This window comes from Microtus ochrogaster, unplaced genomic scaffold (assembly GCF_000317375.1).
Source record: "Microtus ochrogaster isolate Prairie Vole_2 unplaced genomic scaffold, MicOch1.0 UNK66, whole genome shotgun sequence".
Taxonomy (NCBI): Eukaryota; Metazoa; Chordata; class Mammalia; order Rodentia; family Cricetidae; genus Microtus; species Microtus ochrogaster.
In genome coordinates, this window is record NW_004949164.1 from 1,740,243 (window position 1) to 1,763,501 (window position 23,259).

Consider the following 23,259-nt stretch of genomic DNA (forward strand, 5'->3'; position numbering starts at 1 on the left):
AAACTAGATACATTGCTTCATAGCTTTTTTTGGATGGAGCCCTGGTCCCTGACAGCGGTGCTTCATTCACTCGGAGTCTCTCACAAGGCTGCAATCAAGGTATTTTGGTCTTAACATTAACTGAGTTACCAACCCCACTAATAGTCCATTGGCAGGCCCAGAAGGCTTACTCCAAGGACCTTCATTATAGTTTATTTCCAAATTCCTCCATGACAGAGTACCTGGCTTCCTCCATACTGGACTTACTAGAGAGCATTCAAGAAGAAAGTCAGTCTGCTCAGACAACATCTCTAAAGGGATCTACACCACTTCTGCTCTAGTCTGTGTATTAGGAACAAGTCAGCAGGTTGACCTCATATTCAAATGAATATCACACAGGAATATTACATGAAAGTCAAGACATATAGGTCATATGTGCTATAGCAGAGAACATCTGCCATACACAGTGACTCCGTTTCTCATCTGCTGATTTTCACTACAAGAAGTCTCTAGAGCCTGACAACAGTCTTAGATTATCAAGATACTTTTTTGTTTCTCATCAACATTGAGAGCATCAAAGCCTTTAAGGTCCAAAGTTGCAAACATCCCCCTGTGAATGTTTGAGGCCAAATGGGGCAACTTCAGTTTCTATTTCTGGGTTCCTAGTCCTACCCATGTACCATTCCCATTAGAGACACAGCACAGTAGAGGGATTTCTAATTTAATTATGAGAGACTGAATAAAAACTCATAATGATAAAATTTTATATGAAATGATCGTGATCATCCTGAGAAACAAAACTACAGCCTTGGTAGTAATCCAATTGAAGAAGTAAATATTTGGTTAAAAATCACTACTTTCTTCTTCCACATCAGGATCAATCAGGAAAGAACAAACGAATTCCCAACACAATAAAAGAAAAACCATATTTGCTTTCTTTAGACTTCTGACAGTTTCTTCATTTTAGGAACTTCCAACCAGCTGGAAATCAACTACTTTGTCATTGCAAGTATGTAGAGTAATCCTGCTCATCCCCATGTAGGTGATATATTAGTCTGCTCTTCCTGTTGCTATAATACAATATTTGAGGCTAGGCACATTATAGAGTATTTTCTTTAGCAGAGAGTTTCAGTTTGGCAGCTCCATCTGTTTGGATTGTGATGCGGTTTCAGTCCTTTGTGTCACAAAGCTGAAGGAGGCACAATGACAAGAAGAGGAACCAGGATGATCACATGGTGAGTTAGCAGGCAAGAAGAATTTGGAGTCCAGGGTTGTTTTTAATAACTTGTTACTGTGGGGACTTCCTGGGGAAGTACTTCACTCCTGTGATCTAATTACCTTGTGCAAGCACCCAGATTTAAGATTTGCACTGCTTTTACATCACCACTGGGGACCAAGCTTCTGCCACAGAAACCTTTAGGGGCTAGAATCAATCATAGTGCAAAATTATTAGGAGTCTTCTTTCGTTTACAGTGCATAGTTTATACCCTGAGGAGCAGATTCTTTGTTTGAAATGTGCCTCTAGATGGTTGCTGCTGAGCCTGGAGAAGGCTATTCAAACATTCTGTGACCAGTTGCTACTGTATTATACAGCATCTATCATGACCAATGGAACCCTTGGATTTGAGTCCCTTCTCTTACCTGATTTCCTTTGAAATGGGTTGCATGGTTAGGTACACGGCCACATGGGATTCTGTGCTGCCCAACCAAAGTTTTGCACATGATTCCATTGCCTACATAAGTTTTCTTTTTAAACAAGAAAGGCACATACCTGAAAATTCTATAACTTTTAAAGATACATTACTAGCACTTTCAGGATGGAAAAGGTCAGAGGTATCAGATTCATTACCATATTTCAAGGTGTTCTTGGGGAATAATTCCATACTAGGGTCTTGTCAACTGGTTGTTGACATTCAAAGTCAGAGGTTGGATCAGGCTTGGTTGGTGAGTCTGTGGTATATCACTGTGGCCTTTTCATTTGTGCACTCATTGTACCAACTCCAGGGAGCCAATAACGAAGACTATCTGATGTCAACTTATTTGCTTGGGGTCCCATGCACAGTGGATGGTGCTGGTAAGAACTAAGATACAACATCATAGTATTTGACGTCTACTCCCATGTTTATAGACACTTGATTTTTTATTTATATTTGCTTGTTTGTCTTTTGAGACAGGGGATGGTGTCCCAAAGTGGCTTCAAATTCACACAGCCTTATTGCTTCAACTGAGATTATAAGTATATGTCTATTTTGCCATGCTTGGCTTGGCTAGACTTTTTGTCAACCTGACACAGTTTAAAGTCATTTGGGAAGAGGTAACTCCAACTGGGAGAATGCCTGTCTCAGATTGGCCTATAGATAAGCTTGTGGGGCATATTCCTGATTAGTGATTGGTATGAGTGAGCCCAGCTCACTGAGGGCTATGATGTCTATCAGTCATTGGTTCTTATACAAGAAAACAGTCTGAGCAAGGCACGTGGAGCAAACCAGTAAGCAGCATTCCTCCATAGCTTCTGCTTCAATTTCTTTTTCCCTTCATGCTAGCCTACAACTATAAGCTGAAATAAGCCCTTTCCTTCCTCATTGTTTTTGGCCATGATAGGACCAGAAAGGAAACTCCTTACAATACATATTCAGAATAATAAATGTTCAGAACGAAGAAAGTATATTGAAAGCTACGTAGGAAAATGGCCAAGTCGCATATAAAATCAAGATCATTTGAATAACACCTGACTTTTCAATGGAGACTGAAGGCCAAAAAGACCAGGGTGGATATTGTATAAGCTCTAAGAGACCACAAATGGCAGCCCACACTGCTAGGGTGAGGAAAACCACCAACCACAACCAATGGATAAAAAAAAAAAACATTTTAAAACGAAACTAAATTTAAGCAATTTTGTTCACCAATGCAGCTCCACAGAAGGGACTAGAAGGAATACTTCAGTCTGAAGAGTAAGGTTAACTACACCCAAGAAGACACAGGAAGAAATAGTCCTATAATAATTAATCAAAAGAAGGGAAAACCTACACTGTCATCACAACAAAATAATGGAAAATAATAAACAATTCTCATTAGCAACTCTCAGTATTAATAGTCTCAGTTCCCCAACAAAAGACATAGACTAACAGGTTGAATTAGAAAACATTATCCAAGAAACACACCTTACCACCAAAGATAGATATTATCAGATAGTTGTTCACTCTGTGTGAAAACGTGTTCCTGTTTTATTCTGCTGGCTTTAATAAAGAGCTGAATGGTCAGTAGGTAGGCAGGAGAAGTTAGGAATGACTTCTTGGAGAGAGAGGAACTCAGGGTTAGAATCTAGGAATGCAGGAGAAACCAGCAAGGCATGGAGGGCATTAGACATACAGAATGGAGGAGAGGTAAAAAGCCAGATGACAGAACATAAATTAATAGAAGCAGGTTAAATTAAGTAGCTAGTTGAAAACAAGCCTAAGCAAAATGCCAAGTTTTAACAATAAGTCTGTGTCATTGTTTGAGGACTGGTGTTCTGAAGACAGTTTGATGAGAAAGACCTACATCAGACAGACATCACCTCAGGGTAAAAGGATGAAAAACAGTGTTCCAAGGAAAATGGAAACAGGAAGTAAGGAAGTGTATCTATTTTAATTTCTGATAAAAGAGTCTTCAAACCAAAATTTACCAGAAGAGATGGAGAAGGACACTGCATACTCATTAAAGGAAAATATACCAAGAGGACATTGTAATTCTTAACATTCATGCACCAAACACAAGGGCACTCAGGTTCATGAAAGAAACCCAACTACAGCTTAAAGCACATTGACTCTCATACGCTGAGGGTGGGAATTTTCAATACCTCAGTCTTGCCAATAGCCAGGTCATCCAGACAAAAACTAAATAGAAAAATTCTGAAGTTAAATAACATCATAAATCAAATGGACCTAACAGACATCTACAGAACCTTCCATCCTAAATGCAATAGAATACACTTTCTTCTCAGCAGTCCATAGAATGTTCTCCAAAATTGGCCATATATTAGGGCACAAACAAGTTTAAGCAGTGATTAAAAATTGAAATAACACCCTGCATCTTATCTGGCCACCATGGATGAAAGATGAATATCAACAACAGAAACAGCAGAAAGTGTACAAACTCATGAGAGCTGAACAACTCACTCCCGAATGAAAATTGGGTAAAGGGAGAGTAAGAAAGAAAATTAATAAATGGGTCCTCATGGATCTAAGACGGTTCCAAAGAGCAGAGCGGCAGCTTATAGAACTTGAAAAAAAAACCTTTAAATTATACATCTGATAGACAATATCTACAATGCATAAAAAGACTGAACATCAAGAAAACAAATATCAGCCGGGTGGTGGTGGCGCATGACTTTAGTCCCAGCACTTGGGAGGCAGAGGCAGGCGGATCTCTGTGAGTTCCAGACCAGCCTGGTCTACAAGAGCTAGTTCCAGGACAGGCTCCAAAGCCACAGAGAAACCCTGTCTCGAAAAACCAAAAAAAGAAAACAAATATCACAATTCAAAAATGGAATACATAATAAAGAGTTCTCAAAAGTTAAACACAAATGGCTGAGAAGCACTTTAAATATGTTCAAATTAAAACTACTTTGAGTTTTCACTTTATCCCAGTCAGAATGTCCAAAACACACAAAACAAATGGCAGCTCAAATGCTGCTGAGGATGTGGAGAAGGGAAACACTGGTTATTGTGCTGTAAGTGTAAAACCCACGTAGTTCTGTGGAAATTTGTGTGGCAGTCCCTAAAAGCTGAAAGTAGATCTACCGCAAGATCCAGATATACCACTCTTGAGCAAATAAGCAAAGGACTCTACAGCTTGCTACAGAGATATTTTCTTATTCTTGTCTTCATTGTGCTAAATAGCCGGAGATTAGAAACAGCCTGGAGGCCCAGCAATTGACAAAAGGATAATGAAGATATACAAGTGAATATTATTCAGTTGTTGAGAAAAATAAAATTTGCAGGTAAATGGATGGAGCTGGAAGTAATCATCCTGAGTGAGGTAACCAAGATCCAAATAACAGATTGAAACACAAATATCTTAAAGCTTAGAAGCTTTGTGTTTCAATCTGAATAGCCACAGATGCTATTAAGAGATCTTGGTGGAGGAGGAGATCTTCCAAAGAAGGGGAAATAGAGTATAGTATTATAAAGAGATAAAGGAGAAAGTAGAATAGAAGGATTAAATGAAGATGAAATGGCTAGGGAGGGAATATGGAGAGGGACAGCTAATATCAAAGGCCTTTTAAAATAACATATGGATACCTATTACTGTAGAAGCTTTATAGATATATACATATACAAAAGGAAATTAAAAGAGTCACTATTTAATGGGGAACACAATACCCCAACTAGATACCTTACAACAAGTAAACCATGCAGAACCAGAAATGGGTTGCATCTGTGGAGTCATTGACCAAAGTGCATCTGATAGATGACCCCTAAACATCACAAACTATTACCAAGGCTATTGGCTACTGTCTATAACCAGATGGTTAAAGCCTTATTGCTGAAGACACAACTTACTTATGTCATCAAACATGGAAAAGCCAAGCTGGTGCCCAATTAGAAGCTTCACTCCTACTGACTAGCACTTGTTGTGTTAGAAGGTATATTGCATGCTACATTGCATGCTACATTGCACGCTACTAGAGGAGAAAAGTAGCCATCAATACCATCCAGTTACAAAACATATAAACTACAGCAGAAACGTGCCTTAGGATATGGTGGTGCAATAGTGGCACAGATGTTGTGGGAGTAACCAACCAACCTTTGTTTTTCCTTTGAATGTCAAATCTACTCCATGAAATGGACCCATACATGACACTACTAAAGGGGCCAGGAACCTGATACCCAGATAGGCCACAGGCCTAGGGAAAAACCTACTACTATTATTCTGCTAAAAGAATATAGCAATAAAATGAGCCCTAATGTCTTATTGTTAAACCCGTAGGTCTCTATATTGCTCAACCCTCATTAGAAGCTTCTTTCTGCCATAGATGGAATAAACACAGAGACCCACAGCTGGACAAAGTGCAGAATGTGGAGACTTTGAAGCCCTCAACCATAAATGGAATGCCTTTATCAAATTTCTCCCTTCAAAGCTCAGTGATCTTTGCAAAAGAGGAGGCAGAAAGATTTTAAGAGCCAGAGGTGGTGGAGGATACAACTTATTGTCTTTCAGAAGCATCAGTACCAATACACAGATGAACAAAGACTGTACGAGCATATAGCAAACTTGTACAGGCTTAAACCAGACAACTTTCCAGAATTGAGAAGGGCAAGTTGACACAAAGTCCCATCCCTAACCAAGAAGCATTTGTAACTGATACCTACTGGTACAGGGAAAATCTGTTTTCTTTTATAGAGTGCTACTGATTGTATCATCCACATTCCAGGGCAGACTCCATTCCAGGAAGTGGTTGACCAAATACAAAATGGAGTCCATTTTGTTAATGCTTTTTTTGTTTTGATTTTTTTGTCTCATTTAAGTTTGTTTTGTCTGTTTTAATTTTCATTTTTTGATTTTTTTTTTTACAAAGAGAGATGGAGCAAGCATCAAGTTAGTTGGTTAGGGAGACGGGGAGGATCTGGGAGGAGTTGTGGGAGGGTGTAAAAATTTTTGGAAATTAAAAAAGTAAAATGAAATCCTTGAAAAAAATAAAGTGCTGCCACTGCTAAGTTGACCATGCTCCTTCCACAGGAAAATAAGCATTCATTAATAAATAGGCAGCAGAATTTGGGCTTGATGGGTGAATATAAAATGAAAAAAAGTTGGCTGGGGTTGAATCTGAGAGGAATTGAGGGAAAGCGTGAATACAGTCAATACTTCTAAGTAATAAATTCTTAACCAGTAATATATGTATGTGTGTGTGTGTGTGTGTGTGTGTGTGTGTGTGTGTATACATATTATTTTGTCTATAAGCATAGCATACTTCTAAGGTCTTGTTAAGTTAGCCCAGAAGTTGTGTTTGGGCTTGCTAATTGGTCAACACTGAAGTAATCTATACTCGTTCTATAGGATCTATCCAAGTTCTGAAGAAGTTAGATTGGAGAATTTAAGTGGAGATGATAGTGAATTTCTGTAGACTATATGTCTTTGATGACAGAACTGAATTCTACTACTACGCCCTAAGAAGCAATATTACTTTGACTTAACGTCTAAGATAGTAGGGGATTGTCAGGACAGCAAATCCAAAGGTATATCTTAGAGTTCCCGCTGAGATAGTCCTTATCCCATAGACCAAAGTTCTGATGTTAGTATTAGCCCACATATCAACTACTTGAACTCCAATTATATACTTAAGACCTGAAGCTATAACAAGACAGGCTTCAGTCAAGATGTATCTATTTACTTCTGTGGGAAATCAGAGGACAACTTATGGAAGCTGACTATGTCCTTCCCTATAGCACGAATTCTTCTAATTGTTCTTAATAATAAAAACCCAGAGTCAGATAGGGGTTAATGTTGAAGATCAGAAAAGCTGAGCAGTCAGCCAATAGAGTCAGCCACTGGTTCTTACCTTTACCAATGCTCAGACCAAAGGGGCAATTCTGTCTCTATGGGTCCTCAACTGAATCCTCAAACTGCATTCTCACACATCTTCAGCCTGTCTCCTACTGCCTTATATTCCTCTCTCTGCCCAGTCATGTCCCTTCCTGTCTCCACTTCCCTAGTGCTGGGATTAAAGGTGTGTGTCTCCCAAGTACTAGGACTAAAGGTGTGAACCACTGCCACCTGGCTCTGTTTAGCTTTTAGCTTAGATCAATTTTGCATAGCCCAGGGTGGTCTTGAACTCATAGAGATCTGTCTGCTTTTGTGTCCTGAGTGCTGGGATTAAAGGTGCATGCCACGGCCAGCTTCTATGGCTAGCTAGTGGCTTGGCTCTACACTCTGATCTTCAGGCAAGCTTTATTTGTTAGATTACAAAGTATCACTCACTATGCCTCCTCTTTGTGGATCTTGCAGATGCCAAGCAGGTCATGAAGCCTGGTAGCAAGAGCATCTCACTGGCCCAATGAAGACGAACGCTAAAAAGAAATCCCACACTAGCTCAGAAATGAGTGTAACAAAGGGTTATTTATTTAGGGGTTGGCTCACAGATCACAGTCCTTTATACAAACGGGGAACAGGAACTGAATCCAGCAGCTGGAAGAGAGAGGGAACATGTGCTTTCCATCAGCATTTATAGTGTAAAGGGCCACGCCCAAGTGGGCAGGTAACTTAAAGGCTTTCCTACAGCACCCAAGAACTGCATTTATTACCCTGCTTCCTAACCCTGCATCTCAATAAAGTTAGCATAATGATATTTTGAGTCTCCTGCAAACAGTGACAACACAGACTCTTTGTTCCTATTCCTCAAACCCCAGAAACTTTAATCTGTAAGAGGATGAGATAAATATAGAACACTGGAGCAAAAATTACTGATTTGATTAATAAAATAATTTTTAATTATGATAATTTTATATGAGTTTTAAGAAACCTAATTCTGCTCGATGGCCTGGAACTGGAGACTAGATACTTTTGAGAGCTAGGGTAGAACCAACCACAGCTGGCAAAAAAAAAAAAAAAGAAAAAATGAAAAAGAAAATATATTGAAATGATTCTTAATGATATTCTATTATACTCCTTGATCAGTGCCTTGTCTAGTTATCATCAGAGAAGTTCCTCCCATAGCAGATGGGAGCTGGTCCAGAGACCCACAGCCAGATACTATACACCAAGATAGAATCTAAATTGCAGGTCTCCATTGGGTTCCTTCTCTCAGAGCGCAGGGAATCCTGTGGAAGAGGGGAAAAGAAGGCTGTAGGAGTTAGAGGGGATGAACTATACCAGGAGAACATGGCCCCCTGAATCATCAACTAAGCAGGACAGAAAGGACTCACAGAGACTGAAGCAAAAAGTAAGGGGCCTGCACCTATCCACATCAGCTCTTCTGATCTTCTGCCTGTGCTATTACTGTTAGCTTGGTGGGTTTTTTTTCTCCTCACAGTGGGTACGGGTATGTCTCACATTCTTTTACCTGCTCTTCCGACACTTTTAGTCCAGTTGGTTTGCCTTGTCCAGTCTTAGTATGAGGGCTTTTACCTTGTTTTACTATAGCTTGTTTCGTTGTGTTTGGTTGTTGTTTCTTGGAGTCTTGCTCTTTTCTGAACGGAAATATGGGGGGGGGGGGGTCAGGGGAAGAGGAGAGGTGTGGGAACTGGGAGGAGTGGAGGGAGGGAAGCTGTGGTTGGTATGTATTGTATGAGAGAAGAATCTATTTAAAAAAAAACAGAAATCTAATTATGAAGTTACCTTATCATAAATTACTTTTTGTGTATGGAAGAGAATCAACCTATAAATTAGTTATTATTAGTTGAACAAGTGTGCTGCAGCCAGCGCAGCCTGGATAGCCGAGACTGGCAGAGGGTGCCGGGACTGACACACGGAGGCTTCTTTTCAGTTGGAAGAACAGCAAGCTTTATTTTGCCCAGCAACCTTTTATACCTCTACTCCTTCTGTGGAGACCCACCGGCCAGAAAGAACACAAACATCCTTGTCAATTACAGACCACAAGGAAGTTCCGCTGTTGGTCAGGGGGAGTGAAGGCAGCTGGATCACAACACAAGTGCATCTAGTTTGTGTTCATTTCTGTAGCACTGAACGTCCGGATGCATACACAGTTAGATTCTGATTTATGTGCATTCTGCAGAAACCACCAGTTCGCTCTTTATCATTGTTATTGTGTGTTCAAAGTGTCATGCGTATTTCTAATTTGGTGACATAACAACAAAACATAAAAAGATGGTGTCATTTTTTATTGCAAATCAAAATGACGAAGAACAACACCGCATACCTATTCAATGATGAAATGAGGTTTTAGAAAAAGATTCTGGTAATAGTTACATGACGCTTTGAACACACAGTAACACTGATGTGTTTTAAAATGGTTACAATGGTAACTATCATACTAGCTGCATACAATAAAAAATGAAATACTGTCTAAATCAGTTTATATAACATTTGCAATATTATTATAATGATAAAAACAGATTAATGCAGTTCATTTTAAAGTTGGAATGTATTTTCATACTATTGATTTAGAAGGCTTTTGTATAGTTTGGATATAAAGTCCTTATGAGATATGCATTTTACAATATTTTTTCCGAATCCCTATTTTTTGGCAAAGTTTAATTTTTAATTTGGGTTATAGCTATCAGTCTTCTTTCATACATTGTGACTTAGGTGATGTATCTAAGAATTAATAGCAAAAGCCAGGATGGAATAGATTCTAAACATGTTTTTACTTGGAATTTTTACTTTTTAAAGTTAGATCTATAATCAATTTTGAATAGTTAGCCTATATCGGGTTTCATATTCTTGAATATAACTGATCAGTTACTCTAGTATGGATGATTGAAAAGAATGACAATTCCTTTGTCAATAGTCAGTTGATTGTGCATGTATGAATCTACTCCTGACTCTTTATTCTGGTCCTTTGATATGTGTCATTTATTATTTTGCCAATACTGGGAAGACTTGACTACTTGAATATTATAGGAAGTTTTCAAATGGAGTAAGATGAGTCTTAACTTTTTGCTTTTATCATATTTTTAATATTCTATATATTTTTATTTTCTAGTTAATACTTAGTATTATACAGTTTATATCAGTGCATTCTCTTACTGAAATTTGATTAGAATTGCCCTGCAGCTACAAGTCAAATTGGGAAGCCAAGCCTTAGCAATATTGAATCTTTTAATCCATTAATATGGAATGATCAATGATACAAGCAATCAAAAGAAACGATCTGGCATTTATAGAACTCTCCACACAATGCCAGAGCCCATATTTGTCGACAGAGGTTTCTGTCCTGCCCAGTCCCACAGTCATTCAGTCCTAACAAAACACAGCGGCTTATGCTAATTATAAACTGGTTGGCTTATTAGCTCAGGTTTATTACTAACTAACTCTTACAGCTTGAATTAACCCATAATTCTTATCTATGGTTAGCCACATAGATTGGTACCTTTTCCCAGTGTAGCATTTTCATCTTGCTTCCTCTGCATCTGGGTAGTGACTGCAGACTGAACCTTTCCTATTTCCACAATTCCCCTAGCCTGGTCACCCTGCCTATACTTCCTGCCCGGCTACTGGCCAATCAGCATTTTAATAAACCAATACACATGACAAATCTTTACGGGGTACAAGAGCGTTATCTCACAGCAAATATTTTTTTTCAAGCATTTGTGGAGCCTTTACAAATATTTAGCTAAGCCAATCTAATAAAAATAAATACTGTGCTCTGGATAGTTTATGAATGACAGAAGCTTATCTCTCACAGTCAGTCCTAGAGGTTAAGAAATTCAAAGTTGTGATGGGGTCAGAATCACCATCTGATTCATAGGTGGTGTCTTCTTTAGTAAATTGTTTGGGATTGGGAAGTGAAACAGGGAATGTCTGTTTGTGTGCTCTTGGTTTCTCTGGGGGAATGATGAAAGTATCTTAAAATTCAACTGTGATGACATTGATTCTCTTCTGTGAGCACACTAAAAACCATTGAAATGGCCGAGTAAAGGAACACATTTTATTGTGTGATTATATTTTAATAAAGACATTTAAAAAGAACATGAAATGTCATATGTTGAGAGAAAATAACTATTAAAAATGTTTGACAGGGACTAATTACCTGAAAGAAAGAGATGATCTAAATCAAAAGAGTCAGATATAAAAAGGGACACATTACAAGAGACACCAAGGAAATTCAGGTTAGTATAAAGTTATACTTTAAAAACTGTATTGCATTAAATTAGAAAATCTAAGAGAAATGGAAGCATTTCTAGATTCACCCAAACTACAAAGTTAAACTGAAAAGAGATCAACAATTTAAACAGATTCACAAAAGCAAGGAGATTGAGACAGAGATAAAAAGTCTTCTGGTTAAAGAAAGCTCAGGCCCAGAATGATTCACAGCAGAGCTCCAGGGGACTTTCAAAGAACCAAGACTTCTTAAATTATTAAAAATAGAAGTACATGGAGTGCTTTTAAGTTCCCTCGATAAAGCCAGTATTACTCTAAGACTAAGACAAGGTAAGACCCTCCCCCTCCACAGAACCCTACAGGCCAATATCCCTCATTAACATAGATGCAAAAACAATTTATAAAATACTTGCAACCGAACTGCAGGCATATATGAAAAAGACAACTCACCATGGTCAAGTTGATTTTATTCTACAAGGATGGTTCAACAGATGTAAGTCAACAAATATAATAAATCATGTCAGCAGACATGCAGACGAAATTCTAACGATTATCACAATAGAAGCAGAAAATGCTGCTTCTGGCAAAATCCAGCATGCTTTCATAATAGAAAACCTAGAGAGAATAGGAACGGACGGAACATGGACAATGCGATCAAGGGTACAGATGATAAACCCATAACCAACATCATTCTAACAGACAAAAAGCTCTGGGAAATCCAATTAAAATCAGGAGGAAGCCCGCCATTGCTATTCCCTTTTCATATAGGGCTTGAAGGAGCTATGCAAGCTGCCAGTGGTACCTTCCCCTGATGAATAGTGAGACAAAGATGTTCCAACACATCTTCCATGGAGTAAAAGGGTTGCAATGTGGTGTTTATGAGATGATTTAAAGATTTAGGCTCAGGGATAAGGCTGAATTCAGAGTTCTCAACAACAATCTCAACACGTTTATCAACACTAGGGAATGTTCAGGGTTCAAGCCTCTGGAGAAAACTATACCACAGTGCAGTTAGAGGACTGCATTTCTCCATCAGCCCAGCAGGAAGAGGAGAGCAGCCCGGCTGCCCCTTAGCTTGTCTTTCCCATATCATTTAATTCTTGGTTAAGAAGACTCTCTTGACTAGCCTTTTAAAGGCTTCCTTTACCTCTTTGTTCCTAAGTGTGTAGATTAGGGGGTTCAGCATGGGGGCAATAATTCCATAGAAGAGGGAAACCATCTTCCTTGGGTCCTTGGAGTGGGATGAAGGTGGTAGTAGGTACATGGAAACAGCAGTGCCATAAAACAGTGAGACCACTATTAGATGGGAGCCACAGGTCCCAAATGCTTTCTGTCGCCCCTCAGCAGACTGGATTTTCAAGATTGCTTGGGCAATAAAAGCATATGAGATAAGGATGAGTGTCAGAGGTACCAAATGGAAGATCACACTGACAAAGAATAGTTCGGCCTCATTTGCAGTTGTATCAACACAGGACAACTTGAGCAGTGCAGGCACTTCACAGAGAAAGTGGTCTATGACATAGTGGCCACATCGTGGCAGCTGGAAAGTCAGGATGGACAGCCACACTGCGTTTCCAAAGCCAATGATCCAGGATACAGATGCCAACTGGAGGCAGAGCCTCTGGTGCATGATGACCGAGTAGTGGAGAGGCCGGCAGATGGCTATAAACCTGTCGAAGGACATGACTGGCAGCAGAACACACTCGGTAGCCCCCAAGGCCAGAAACATGAAGAGCTGGACCACACAGCCACCGTAACTGATAACTTTCCTAATGCTGTGTAAATTTACCAGCATTTGTGGAACTGTGCATGTGATATAACAAAGATCTATGACTGATAGATTAGTTAAAAAGAAGTACATGGGAGTGTGGAGTTTAGGGTCCAAACGGGACACCAAAATGATGTTGAGATTTCCAATGATGGTTACTATGTAAGAAGTCAAAAAGACCACAAAGAGTGAAAACTCCAGCCATGGTTGATCTGAGAACCCTAAGAGAATAAACTCTTCTATGATGCTCTTGTTTGCCCAACTCATGATTAGTGTTTTAACTTATGGTTTCCTGAAATATAAACATTCAGGAAGTCAATTTACACATATTAACTATTCTATATTTAACATGTATTTATTAACTTTTATAGTTATTTATAATCACATGTTTATTAACTGTTTCAATTACATATTCTTACTTTACTCTAAGTTTTACTACATTTAAATAACTGGTATTGCATGCAACATACAAAAATACAGTGGAGATTACAGTTGAACCCGTTACCTAGCTATTTCCAAAGTTTCTATATCCACACCCACGCATCTAAACTGGAAGCTATATTTTAAAAACCAAATTCCCGACTTAGACAAGTTGTATAAGGTTTGTTCTTTGATTCTTTGACATTTGCTTTATTTTTTTGGTTATAGTACTTCCTATATAGCTATTAGCAGGAAGATTTAGACAAAATCTCCATCACATTCTTAACTGTAAATGTCAAAACTGCCAAAGAACTTGAGTTATATTAGAGAGTTTTAGTAAAAACATGACCCTGTCATAAAGGCAGACCTGCTTACCAATAGAATCGAGGGTCCACACTCCAGTAAAAATAGTTTTTTGGCAAACATTAAAGAATATATATATATTTAAGCAAACTTGGTAGCTATATGTAGAATGAAAATTGATTTTGATCTCTCACACTGCACAAAAATCAAGTCCATATGTACCATGACTTCAACATAAGACCTGATATTCGGATAGAGGAGAAAGAGAATATGATTAAACTCATTGGAATGGGACAGGACTTTCTGAACAGAATCCTGATGCATAGACATTAAGATGAACACATAATAAATGTGATCTCATGAAACAAAAAAATCTCTGTACATTCCAGTGAAGGGGTAGTTTACAGATTGAGAAGCTTTTTCTTAACCAGGTAGGTATACATCTGACAGGAGGGATGATATCTAAATATGGAAAGAACTAAAAAGAAAAAAAAACTAAACAATAAGAAGATAACTCAGTTTAAAAATGGGGCAATGAACTAAACAGAAAATAGGCAGTCAAGGGACAGAGGAAGGAAAGAAGAAGAAAAAGAAGGAAAATAGTGCCACTGGAAGAAGTTCTGAACACAACACATGGATGGGTAAGGAGAGATGCCACAACTTTGGGGTTTTCTGAGGATCTCAGGGCTTTAAAGTGCCAGGAAACTCCTATAACTAACGTGATGCTATTATATAGTCCCTCCAAGGACTGCTAAGGGCATTCTGCTGTTCTGTTCTATCAGTAATAAAACTCCCCTGTCCTTAGAAGTGTTCTTTTTTAGAAGAAAAGTGATGTGGGAGTGTCATATATCAATCTGTTGATTTCATTGGTTAAGCAATAAAGAAACTGCTTGGCCCTTATAGGTTAAAACATAGGTAGGAGGAGTAAACAGAACAGAATGCTGGGAGAAAGAAGCTGAGTCAAAGAGTCACCATGATTCTCCCACTCCAGGCAGACGCAGGTTAAGATCATTCCTGGTAAGCCAGCTCGTGGGCTACAGCAGATTATTAGAAATGGGTTAGTCCAGGTGTGAGAGCTAGCCTAGAAGAGGCTAGATAGAAATGGGCCAAGCGGTGTTTAAAAGAATACAGTTTCCGTGTAATTATTTTGGGTAAAGCTAGCTGTGTGGGTGGCCGGATGCCAGGGACGCAGCTCTGCCGCTCTTACTACTACAGAAAAGCTGTAGGTTCTCCCTAAATATAATATCAAAGAGGTGCATAGCCTCAAATATTAGTCAGAAAGTGATTCATTACATGGACATAACTACTGGGTCAGTGGCCTTTCCAGACCATTCCTCGGTATGGCATTTATTTGCTAGAATTCAGTCCCAAACAGACTCTGCAATAAGCTCTGGTAGATAAGAAGACAACACTTTCTCATACATAATAGGTCAGTTAATTACAAAAGCAACGAGCGTTCTCCTGTCATTCTGAAATGACTGTGCAGTGGCATTTGACAGCACAGGGACTATCTCCCCCATGATCCACAGTAGTTAGAGCACTATGCAGGGACAGGTCGTTGCTGGGAAAGACAGGGAGACATCAAAAGAGTGGGCTGAAGGCAATGCAGAGGGGAGATTGCAGTGCCTCTAAGTATTATATTGAACTTTTCTCACTTCAGAGCCAAGTTTTGCCATTTTGCAAACACTCCGTGATATTGATTAAATTCATTATAAAAAGGAAATTGTTTGAATAAAACTAAAGTATCCTTTTGTACTAAGAAAGTTTAAGCACCTTGCATTGTTAGTATTATCAGTGTGTGGAAATGGAAAGCCTTCTTAACAACTGAAACACACCCAGAACCTCCTGCTTCTGGAATTCTAGCACAGAAGTCAGGTGCTATCATCCACCTGATAGCTCCTGCAAGGGAGTCCCCTGTCTGAGCTGAGAGGAGAAAGGACACACAACCAGCCTCTCTGCTCCTGAGCGGAGTTCTGTTGGTAGCATCTGCAGAGACACCCTTTCTCAGCACTCAGGGCTGGAAAACTTTTCAGATACTAGACTGAACTTCCCTTTTTCCAGCTGGAGTGTAAGGATAAATGACAAGAGCAATTTTTCATCCAACATCCTAATTTAGGTTTAAAAACTATCAAAGCTGGCTGCTTTTTCTCTGTTTTGAAAGACCAAGTTGAGGGCAAATCTAAATTTAACGTTCACAGACCTACTTCATAAGCTGTGGGTAACAAAAGGTTAGGACACAAGGCTGCTGTGCTCCTGAGTTTGTTTCCCAGCAGAGAAGAAGCAAGTGCTCCCAGATTCCAACTATAAGAAAAACAAACAGAATGAAGAAACTAAGGCTGAGCCAAATGTTTCTAAATGTTTTTGGCAAGTGATTTATAGGATAAATGGTCCCCAAATTTCAGTTTGTCTATTTCCAGTATGTTTTATACAATGTTTTAAGAAAGTGTTCTACATACCCCACTTGGAACCTTAGGGACAGGATGGTTTGTGTCTTTGCGCTAGCTCAAGGAACTTTGAATTCCAAATGGACTCATTAGAAGTATGCAGACCCAATAATGTCTTCATAAGCTCTTCAACATCAGCCTGATGGGATGAACTGCTCCACTCTTTGGTAGCAAGTTATAAGTTCTTCACTCAGGAATAACTCAGGAAATAAGGGAATAGTAAAGTCTTGTGGGTAACTGGAGCATGTATTTTCTGGCATTGCATCGCATTGTGGGCATTCACTGATCTTTTCAAAGTCCTCCCCATCAGGACTGCAGAGTAAATGGCTAGACAGAGATTCCTCAGTGCTGCTCTGCGCTCTGACTTGTTCAAAAGAATGGCAACTCTTGTTATAACCAAGGATGATGCCCAGTGGGGTTCTCTGGGAATCAGCGCTTCCCCTTTCACACACATTTGCTCTGCAGTGCTATTCCTCTGGGGACCTTCTCCTCAACTGTGTCCAAGACAAAAGGAATGACAATAGGGACTACAATACTTTATGCATTAAAGATGCAAATTTGTGCCATCAATGCAGCAAATTTTCCTTATGTTAAAGGTGTCAAGAGAATTCTGTGAAGCTACAGAGAACTATGGATTTGCTGTGGAATTGGATCTGAGATCAATGTTTATACAGTGGATATCCATGGATTTCCTATAGACATGTTTTTATTACCTTAGTTCAGAGAAGGCTACTTTTGTTTCTTATATAGCCAAATAATTCTTTTCTTTCTTAGGTTTTGCTTAGTTAAGCTATTTCTCTGTTCAATGAAGTTTCTTATATTTTTTTACAAGCTTAATAAATTGAATTGCATTTTTTGATAGTCTTCTCTAGTAGAGATTTATTTTATATGTTCTAATACATAGTCTCCTATCAATTTTTCAAATGAATAGGTACAAGAAAAATAAAGTATGTCTTAGTACTCCAGATCCTGTAAACAATATAGTAGTAAAGGGCTAAAATTATTAATACAGGATTCAGATTGCAAATCTACCTGAGTAGGAATTAATTTTCTGAATAGTCAAGGAAATATAATAAAGATCTACTACATAAGGGAAGGTAGTCAGCAGACCTCGTATTACCGGTACTGCTGACGGAGAAAAGAGTACTCATAAAATGTTGTTTTCTGGCCTTCCAAATGTGAAAAGAACAATCTTAAAGACACATACCCATTACCCCAGCAATGGAAATCTAACTTGTAAAATGAATTACTTGTATGTAAAGATGGAATAAAGCAAGCATTTTGTTGAAGCCATGTTTATAATGACAAAATATGGGAGGCAGAGAATCTCTCTCAATAAGGAATGGACTAAATTATAATTACTAGTAGTCAGAAGTACTCAAGTGTGATATTGTTGAGTGAGTGATAGAAAAATAAATAGCATAGTGTTAATTATGAAATAGTCATACTTTATGCTCCCTTTTTACAGAATTTTCTGGGTTGTCCTCTCATCACTGAGGAAAACTTATGCAGACACAAAGAAAACACCAGCAAGTCATGTCTGTTTGAGTAAAACTCTGTTTGCCTGAACAGGCGTGGAGCATACAAAAGAGAAGGGCAGCTGTAGATCTCAGGAGATGTTTTATTATTTTATTTTTTTTTACCTTTTCTGCTCAAATAATCCACTCCTCTTCTTTTTAATTGGTGGCTTTAAAACATGCTATTGCAATTTTATACACATTTTATTTATTGCCTATATAAGTGTGTGCGTGCACTTGAGTTGTCCTGCACATCCTGCTGTATGTCTGTGGATCCCAGAGGATGACTAGTGAGAAGTGGTTCTCTCCTTTTACCTTGTAAACCCTGGGGAGTGAACTGAGGTCATCGGGTTTGATGGCAGGCACCTTTGCCTGCTGAGCCATGTTGGTAGACTGAACTGCCAATTTTAGAGCTTATGTCTTCCAATGTATATTCCCATCGATAGTAGTTTGAAATAGAAGCTCTTTGCTTTCTTTTTAGCATGAATGTCAACAATGTGTGAATGGGTCTAACGTCCCATAACTTGGTCTCATAATACTTGACTCTAATATCCTGTTGCCACACAGATGACCTCTTATGGCCATTGCTGAAATATCTCCTTAATACTTTCAAGTATCAATGTATCGATATTTTTATTCTGCTACTGTGATATATGTAAAAGCTTACAATAGAATTTCATCTCCTTATTTCTATTTCATTGTAAGAAGAAAAACAATTAGAAAAGACCTCACAGAACTCCCATGATTTTATCATTAACATCTATTCTTAGACACGAGCCTTCATCTTACAATGTGAACGTTTGCCACAACTTAAAGCCAGTCATTTGAATTTCCTGGATCATTGTTGTGTTTGCCTACTTAAATACTCATTCTTGCAAAATTTCTACCTTTGCATGTCATTATTTTGTGGCTAGATCATTATCTTTTTATCTTATAAGCATGCTATACTATCTCTCATCTTAAAAATTCTCTCCTTTATCTTACAACCCTTGCTGACATTACCCCCTTCCTCTGCTCTTCTTTACAGTTTGCCTCCAACAGAATATTCACCTCGATTGCCTGCCTCTCAGAAGTTCCCTGCCTGTCTCTCACATTCTCTACTCAGAGTTCCTACAGTGATTTCACTTGTGTGGTTTTGTTGGTTCTCACAGGACTAAACCTAAGGCTTGGTTTTCAGGTCCTACCTCACTTGGCCAGTGAGCCACATTTGACAGCGTTGCTCACATTTACCTTCTGGAAACACCTTTCTTTTCAGGATGGCCCCTGCTCCTGATCCCCTCCTACTTCTCCGTCCCTCATTTTGACTCCTTCTCATCATCTTGGTCTAAAAGTTGTACGTACTGCTACCTCTGCTGGGAACATTCTCCTCAATTGTCTGCCCGTTGCTTCCTCATCTCTGTCATACAGAACTTGGCTGGAATGTACTTCCTGATGCCTTGCTCAGCACAAACCTGGTGATCTTTATGACCGAATGCCCGTCTTTTGAAAACATTAATTGGAGCACCGGACTGAAATCTCAAGGTCCAAATCAGGAGCAGAAGGAGAGAGAGCACGAGCAAGGAACTCAGGACCGCGAGGGGTGCACCCACACACTGAGACAATGGGGATGTTCTAAGGCCATTGGCCTGGGTCTGAAAAAGCATGGGATAAAACCGGACTTGCTGAACATAGCAGACAATGAGGACTACTGAGAACTCAAGAACAATGGCAATGGGTTTTTGATCCTACTGCATGTACTGGCTTTGTGGGAGCCTAGGCAGTTTGGATGCTCACCTTACTAGACCTGGATGGAGGTGGGTGGTCCTTGGACTTCCCACAGGTCAGGGAACCTTGATTGCTCTTCGAGCTGATGAGGGAGGGGGACTTGATCGGGGGAGGGGAAGGGAAATGGGAGGTGGTGGCGGGAAGGAGGCAGAAATCTTTAATAAATAAATAAATTAAAAAAAATAAATAAAAATCTAAAAAAAGAAAACATTAATTGGTAAGGATGACTCATGAATAGTGAAAGGAAAAACTCATAGAGCATAAGATAAAATGTTTCTTCTATACTTTATTTTGAATGATATTCTACAATGTTCATAAGAGGCTAGGGCATTTTCAATTTATACTACTTTATGCCTAAGTAGTATACTTTGTAAATTATTCTATAAACTACTGAACTGTGGAAATATTAATAAGACATAGTGATGTTTTCATCTTGAGTTCTCACATTGTTAGTCCCTGTAGCCAATTTCAGGGATATTAAATATTTTAGAGAAAAATGTGGTTAAAAAAAAAGCCTCATGGGAAATGAATTTATCTGGAATTCCATTAAGGGGCTTACAAAATCAGTGTTTCGATAAAAATATCTATTCTGTCTTTTAATATCTTCCTTCCCACATAGTAAGACTTTGTTAATTAAAAAAACAACTTAAGAAGGGTTTAATTTGGCTTATAGTTTATTTTGGTTTATATGTCAACATGGCGGGGAAAACACGGTAGCGATATCATCATGCATGAGAATGTGGCTGGGTCTCCTCACCGCCTCCCACGTCTGTAGAACAGAAAGCAGGAAGAGGACAAGGAGGTGGCGTAAGGCTGGAAAATCTCAAGACCAGAGCTCACTGACTTACTTCCTATAGTGAAGCTCCACTTCCCACAAGGCCTCACAACTTTCCAACACAGTGCCACCAGCTGGGGCCCACACACTGCAGCCACTGCTCAGCAGGGGAGGCTCTGCTGTCAGTAATATAAACATGAATGGACCAATATTCAGAGAATAACCAATACCAATATTGCAACATTTCCCACAATTCATCTCATTTCTTACTTCATACATTCAAAATATTTTCATAACATAAGGGAACCAAACATTTGAAGCAAGAAGATCTCTCTGCCGTCTCTTGGTAGTGACAGGCAGATTAAATCTTTGCAAGAACTTTCTCCTCCTAATCTTGCTTTACATATTTTCTTCTTTAGTTTCTCTTGTTTGAAAGTCAAACACAAATCTTTAAGGTCAATTATGTGTGTCTGTGATTTAAACTATATAGACTCTGTGAGTCTATTACAGTGTTGGAGATATTAAAGTCATATAGTTGAACTAATTGTTTTGGCTCTTGGGTAGGCATTTGGCACTAGAAAATCACATTGGAATTTTCTAGAAAATAACTAGTGTTTCTTCTGTATTATTTCTAAGATCTTTCCTTTCACATTTGTTAAGGACCCACTAGGCACAGTCGTCGTAGTTTTTTGTTGTTGTTGTTGTTGTTTAAAGTGGTGATGACATTCCCAGTAGATATTTTGCAAAGATTGATTATTGTTTTATTCAAGTTAGAACCCCTTGGTTAGGAACTTGAGAAACTTGAGAAGACCCAATGCTTTTCCATATAGGAGGGGTATCACAGTCCCTCAACCCATTTTTTCTCATTAAGTGTCCCTAGGTCTAATCGTATATAAAGAAGGTGGTTAAAAAGTCAATACCTATACTTGATTATTCCTTGCTATAGGTCTGTGATCCCCTTCCCTAGCACTTTCTTTATGGCCTCTTTGACATCTTTGTTTCTCAGAGTATAGATCAGGGGGTTAACACTAGGTGTGACAATGGTGTAGAAAAGAGTGAGGAACTTGCCCTGGTCCTGGGAGTAGGTGTTTGCCGGCTGGAGGTACATGTATATAATAGTGCCGTAGAAGAGAGAGACAACGATTAAGTGGGAGCTGCAGGTGTTGAAGGCTTTCTTTCGTCCTGCAGCTGACTTGATCCTAAGCACTGCCCGGGCGATGTAACCGTAGGAGATAAGAATGAGAATAAGCGGTGCCAAGATGATAAAAATCGCCAAGGCAAAAGCCAGTGCCTCCAGGGCTGTAGTGTCCACACAGGCCATGCCAATCAGCGCTGGCATCTCACAGAGAAAGTGGTCCACCCGCCTGTGCCCACAGCGGGGCAGCATCAACGTCTGGGGTGCCATTATGAGAGAATTGCCGAAGCCGCTCAACCATGCCACAGAAGCCAGCTGCCCGCAGAGGCGAGGGTGCATGATGACGGTGTAGTGCAGGGGCCTGCAGACAGCAGCATAACGGTCATACGCCATGACAGCCAGCAGGACACATTCTACCCCTCCCAAGGCTAAGACGAAGTATAGCTGAATAGCGCAACCCACATAGCTGATGGTCTTGTCTGGACTCCAGAGGTTATAGAGCATCTGTGGGATGGAGCCCGTGGTGAAACACATGTCCAGGAACGAGAGGTTGGCCAGAAAGAAATACATGGGTGTGTGCAACCGGGAATCCAGGGCAGAAAGCAAGATGATGGTCATGTTACCAAGTAAAGTCAGCAGATAAAAGGAGAGAACTATGACGAAGAGAATCAACTCTAGGCGAGGACGGTCAGAGAAGCCCACCAGGATGAAGCCCTCAAAAGAGCTTCTGTTGTTTTTTTCCATCACCTGTGACCACATATTACCTAGGAGGAGAAAGACAAGGGTCGGTGAGAATCGCAGATTGCTGTCTCCAAACACCATGACTGGTGAAGTGGTACAGTGGGACCCGCTTTAGAAATGCCGGGTGCGGTGACCTCAAGTTTCAATAGGCACTGATATAGAACGTGGTCTGGTCTGAAAAGTATCAAATTTGAGTTCGTAAAGCTCCAGCTTGTGATTATCTGTCAACATTTCGAATCACAATCTTTCATTAGCAGTCTGTAAACCGGTGATTGTCACCAGGCTTGGTGGTGCCCTCCTGTAACCTTGTACCTCAGACTCAAGAAAGGGTGGATCAGGAGTTCAAGGCCAGTGAGTTGGAGACCCAGAAGGGGGTGTAAAAGCCTGTCTCCCAAAAAGGCTGATTCTTTTGAGTACAAAGGAATCAGTACTCAAAAATTTCCATCACTTTTATTTTTATTTTTTTTGTTTTTTTTCTTTCTTTTTTTTTTATTGAGAAAAGGGGAAAAAAAGTTTCCGCCTCCTCCCAGCCTCCCATTTCCCCTCCCTCCTCCCACCCTCCATCACTTTTAAAAATGGAAAAATACCTAGTTGTCTTTGTAGCCTGTGCCCTGTGGGTATGATAAGGGGTTGTTCCTAGATCAGGGACTTGG

At 39.5% G+C, this 23,259-nt stretch overlaps 2 protein-coding genes across 2 annotated transcripts; both read right to left on the minus strand.

The window, feature by feature from the left end:
* Positions 1-12,832: 12,832 nt before the first annotated feature.
* LOC101981705 (olfactory receptor 11) lies at positions 12,833-13,774 on the minus strand. Its single transcript, XM_005369914.1, has one exon. The coding sequence runs from the start codon at positions 13,772-13,774 to the stop codon at positions 12,833-12,835; it is 942 nt and encodes a 313-aa protein (XP_005369971.1).
* Positions 13,775-21,670: 7,896 nt separating this feature from the next.
* LOC101981439 (putative olfactory receptor 2W6) lies at positions 21,671-22,624 on the minus strand. Its single transcript, XM_005369913.1, has one exon. The coding sequence runs from the start codon at positions 22,622-22,624 to the stop codon at positions 21,671-21,673; it is 954 nt and encodes a 317-aa protein (XP_005369970.1).
* Positions 22,625-23,259: the final 635 nt, after the last annotated feature.

Bases quoted from the DNA above. Each gene is read 5' to 3' on its own strand.
- LOC101981705 (XM_005369914.1), bottom strand. From the start codon at position 13,774: ATGAGTTGGGCAAACAAGAGCATCATAGAAGAGTTTATTCTCTTAGGG.
- LOC101981439 (XM_005369913.1), bottom strand. From the start codon at position 22,624: ATGTGGTCACAGGTGATGGAAAAAAACAACAGAAGCTCTTTTGAGGGC.